Raw genomic sequence first — 4422 nt, forward strand, 5'->3', positions numbered from 1 at the left:
GAGGACTCGGAGCAGGCAACGGATGTTCATGACAGCTTCTATTCATTGGTTGCTAGGAAACCAGGCCGCCGGAGTCCTAGCAACCAATTTTGCATCCCCGGCCCCATTCAGCTGCTGGCTGGGAGATTCCCCATCCGGCAGCTGAATGTAAACCAAGGGGGCGGGGTTTCTGGCTGATATCATTACCCAAATATGGCCACGGGGAATTATGTCAGCCGGCACCCCCCCCTTCTTGTTTACATTTAATCATTTTGATGTTGAGGTCCGCCTCACTAGTCGGTGCCAGATGAGGAACTCTGAAAACCAAGTTCCCCATCAGGTCCGCTCTGCTGCTGATTGACAGAAGGTTGTAGGGGGGGTGACACAGCAGGCTGGCTACGTCACCTGACCACAACCTGCTGTCCATCGGCAGCGGAGCGGACCTGATGGGGAACTGTTTTCAGAATTCCCCATCTGGCACCGAGGGTGGAGCCTGATGGGGGAATTCTGAAAACGGAGTTCCCCATCAGGTCCACCCTGGTGTTGACGGCAGTAAGTGGGCAGGTGCCATAGCCAACAGCAGGCCGAGTATGGCGCCTACCCGTGGCCAGCTGTCGATGGGGAACTCGGATCTCTGCATTCCCGCCGCCGGCATCGCTAAAGCCAACAGCATCCGGAATGACCAGTGACGTACAGTGGGTGGAGCCTAATGAGGAATTCTGAAACCGGAGTTCCCCATCAGGTCCACCCTGGTGTTGACAGCAGGCATAGTCGATAGCAGGCTGGCTATTGCACCCGCCCACGGCCTGCTGTCAATTAGCAGCAGAGCGGACCCGATGGGGAACTCCGTTTCCAGAATATCCTCATTAGGCTCCACCCGCTGTCCGTCACTGGTCATTCCGGACGCTGTTGGCTTTAGCGATGCCGACAGTGGGCCGAACCTAATTGGGAATGCAGAGATCCGAGTTCCCCATCGACAGCTGGCCATAGGTAGGTGCCATGCTCGGCCTGCTGTTGGCTATGGCACCTGCCCACTCCCTGCTATCCAACAGCAGAGCGGACCTGATGGGGAACCCAGTTTTTAGAATTCCCCATCAGGCTCCACCCACTGCGGCATCACTGGTAGTTAAGGACGCTGTTACCCAACTGCTTCCTTGTGAGCATCCCCCCCTTGTTGACATTTAATTCTCTTGGTGTTGAGTGGGCGGAGTCCGATGAGGAATTCAGAGATCATAGTTCCCCATCAGGTCCACTCTGGTGTTGATTGACAGCAGGGCGTGGGCAGGTGCCATAGTGAGCCTGCTGTTGGCACCTGCCCGCTGTCAATCAACAGCCGAGAGGACCTGATGGGGAACTCTGTTCTCTGAATCACTCAACAAGGGGGTCTGAATCAGGCTCCGCCCACTCAACAAGGGGTTGGTTGCTGGCTGAAAACATTATCCGTACGGCCCAACATTCAGAAAGATTCGCCGGGCGAATGGCTCCGCTTATTCAATCGATGGCTTTTCTCTCTTTTCTCCTTCAGGCCGAGGTGATCGACGGAGCCTACAACCTGGTTGTGGACGCCATCTTCGGCTTCAGCTTCCAGGGCGCCGTGCGGGAGCCTTTCGGGACCATCCTGAGCACCTTAAAACGGATCACCATACCGATCGCCAGCGTGGACATCCCATCAGGTACGACCCGCCGCCATCTTGACACTTAAGAAAGTCAGTCCGTCCCTCCATTGCCTGCACAAGGGGGAGCGGAGGAAGGGATTACGTGGGCCGCAGCCTTCCTTTTTAGTTCCAACCGTCACTTACTGTACGTATACGTTTTTGTCCTCCTGCAGGGTGGAACGTGGAGAAAGGAAACCCGGACGGCATCCAACCCGACATGCTCATCTCCCTGACCGCCCCCAAACAATCGGCCGCGCACTTCTCCGGGCGCTACCACTACCTGGGGGGCCGCTTTGTGCCCAAGTCGCTGGAGAAGAAGTATAAGCTGAATCTCCCCCCGTACCCGGAGACCGAGTGCGTCCGCAAACTGCCGTGACCGGTCCCCCGCCCTAGAGGAACCGGAGCACTTCCTGCCTACGGGAGGACACCGGGAGCTCGGCGTGGTGGGGACAGTTCTACCGCTGTGATGGTGAGCGCAGAATGAGGGGCGTCCTTGCTGCTCCGCTACAGCAGACGTTTGTGTTTAATATTACATTTGGGGCCCTTTGCAGGGTGACATGTGAATAAAGGATTTAGTTTTGTGGACGTCAGTGCGGTCTCATGTGTAGGTCAGGAAGGGTTGGCCGTCATAGGTCAGTTCACCGAGACCCATGGGCAGATCATGGTTGGCCATAATAGGTCAGCTCACCGAGACCCATGGGCAGATCATGGTTGGCCATAATAGGTCAGCTCACCGAGACCCATGGGCAACCATTTCACTGTCGGATCAGGAGGAGGCGGATGGAGAGTGACACAGGAAGCGGCATTGCTGGCAGTAATATTATACTCTGTGAATGATCGCCCGATGCGTTACAATTAGGGATGCACCGATACTAGTATCGGTGCCGATATCGAGTATTTGGGTGAATACTCGCACTCGCCCAAATGCTCCGATACCTAGCACGAGTACTTCCTGTATCAGGAAGCCGGGCAACGCATCATTACAACCTGCCCGGTTTCCTGATTGGCCAAGAAACGGCTCCATGCTATGGGTGAATACTCGCACTCGCCCAAATGCTCCGATACCTAGCACGAGTACTTCCTGTATCAGGAAGCCGGGCAGCGCATCATTACACGCTGCCCGGTTTCCTGATTGGCCGGGAAACAGCTCCGTGCTCTCTCGTCACTTGCGATGAGAGAGCATGGAGCCGCCTTCTCGGCCAATCGGGAAGCCGAGTAGCGTGCAATGATGCGCTGCCTGGCTTCCCGATTGGTCAGGAAGCTAGCAAATCCGCGCGCCGTGTAATGACGCAGCGCCCGGCGTCATTGCTCCCTCGTCATCTCACGAATCGTAATATTAAGAAAGTGACCTTAAAGCATTAGTTTGTATTGCTTTAGAAAAAAATGTGACCTGTCCCTTTAAGAAAAAGTATCGGTAATTGGTATCTGCGAGTACTTGATCAAAAGTATCGGCACTCAAAAGTGGTATCGGTGCATCCCTAGTTGCTACCCCCCAGGTATGTCCACAAGCACCTGCACTTTAGCTATCCCTACAGTGCTCGGTTTGTTCTTGTGCAGGATGTGGGCTGAATGAGAAAAAGAGGCAATTCCAACTCCTCCTCCTCCCCCCCCCCCCCTGCAGAACAGCGTGGATGGAGAACTCGCCACTGCCAGCCCTTGTGTTCAGCATGTACAGGACCCGTGGCTGCCAGAACACAGTGGCGCTGCTGAACAGTGACTGCACCTGATAGAACACAGTCACTGTTCTGTCAATTTTGCACCCGGCACCCCCCTCACCCGCCCCCCCCCATTTGTATTTTGATCAATTCGGCAGGAAGCCGGGCTGGCCTCATTTGAAACAGAATGAGAACCTCAGTTCCCTGCTAGAGGTAATGTACACACTTCTCCGGGGGCCTCTGTGTCTCCTACCTCCCCCCTCTGCAGCCTCCGTCTTCAGCATTGGACACCTCCAGGATTGTTGGGGGCGGTATGTGCCCCACGGTTCCTTCCTCCGACCCCGTGTCTCCTACCTCCCCCCTCTGCAGCCTCCGTCTGCAGCATTGGACACCCCCGTCATTGTTGGAGGGCTATGGTTCCTTCCTCCGACCCCGTGTCTCCTACCTCCCCCCTCTGCAGCCTCCGTCTGCAGCATTGGACACCTCCAGGATTGTTGGGGGCGGTATGTGCCCCTCGGTGTGCTATGGTTCCTTCCTCCGACCCCGCGTGTCTCCTACCTCCCCCTCTGCAGTCTTCAGCATTGGACACCTCCAGGAGTGTTGGAGGGCTATGTTCCCCCTCGGTGTGCTATGGTTCCTTCCTCTGACCCCTAAGTCATATAGTGACTTGTGTTGGAGGAAGGAACTATGACACACGGGGGGGAGCAGGTATCTGATACCCCCGGAAGTGTCCAATGCTGCAAAGGCTCTTGGAGGGGAGGTAGGAGGCAGGGACCACCAAGAGACTGCTACTTCTATTGCAAGCAACTGGCATTCTCATTGGTTTAGAGACCCGACAACGTCTGTAAATTGAAACCCGAATGGATCGAGTTCCGCCCTAGATTCTGGCAAAATGTTCAAATGGTTCCATAATCCATCCAAGCTGAACAAGGTACAATAATGACATTTCAGGGTCGGCCATCATTTTATTTTTTCATCCTATTACACATCATTTACATATACAGGTCACGTATGTTCTCCTTTAGACCGGCGTGCTCTTATATTCAGCCAATGAGGCAACGTTTGGTGTATGTATATATATATACACACACACACACACACACACACACACACACACACACACACACAACTAC

General features: G+C 54.8%; 1 protein-coding gene across 1 annotated transcript in view; it reads left to right on the forward strand.

Annotated features, from left to right (window-relative positions):
- The window catches only part of LOC108794909 (NAD(P)H-hydrate epimerase-like), an 11746-nt gene extending 9709 nt beyond the window's left edge, over positions 1-2037 (forward strand). Inside the window, exons 6-8 of the mRNA XM_018566051.1 lie at positions 850-969; positions 1440-1652; positions 1808-2037. Of these exons, the coding sequence (XP_018421553.1) occupies positions 850-969; positions 1440-1652; positions 1808-2010 (536 nt within the window). The 3' untranslated portion in view covers positions 2011-2037. The remainder of the gene's footprint in view (positions 1-849; positions 970-1439; positions 1653-1807) is intronic.
- Positions 2038-4422: the final 2385 nt, after the last annotated feature.

This window comes from Nanorana parkeri, unplaced genomic scaffold, assembly GCF_000935625.1.
Source record: "Nanorana parkeri isolate BGI_ZX_2015 unplaced genomic scaffold, ASM93562v1 scaffold911, whole genome shotgun sequence".
Taxonomy (NCBI): domain Eukaryota; kingdom Metazoa; phylum Chordata; class Amphibia; order Anura; family Dicroglossidae; genus Nanorana; species Nanorana parkeri.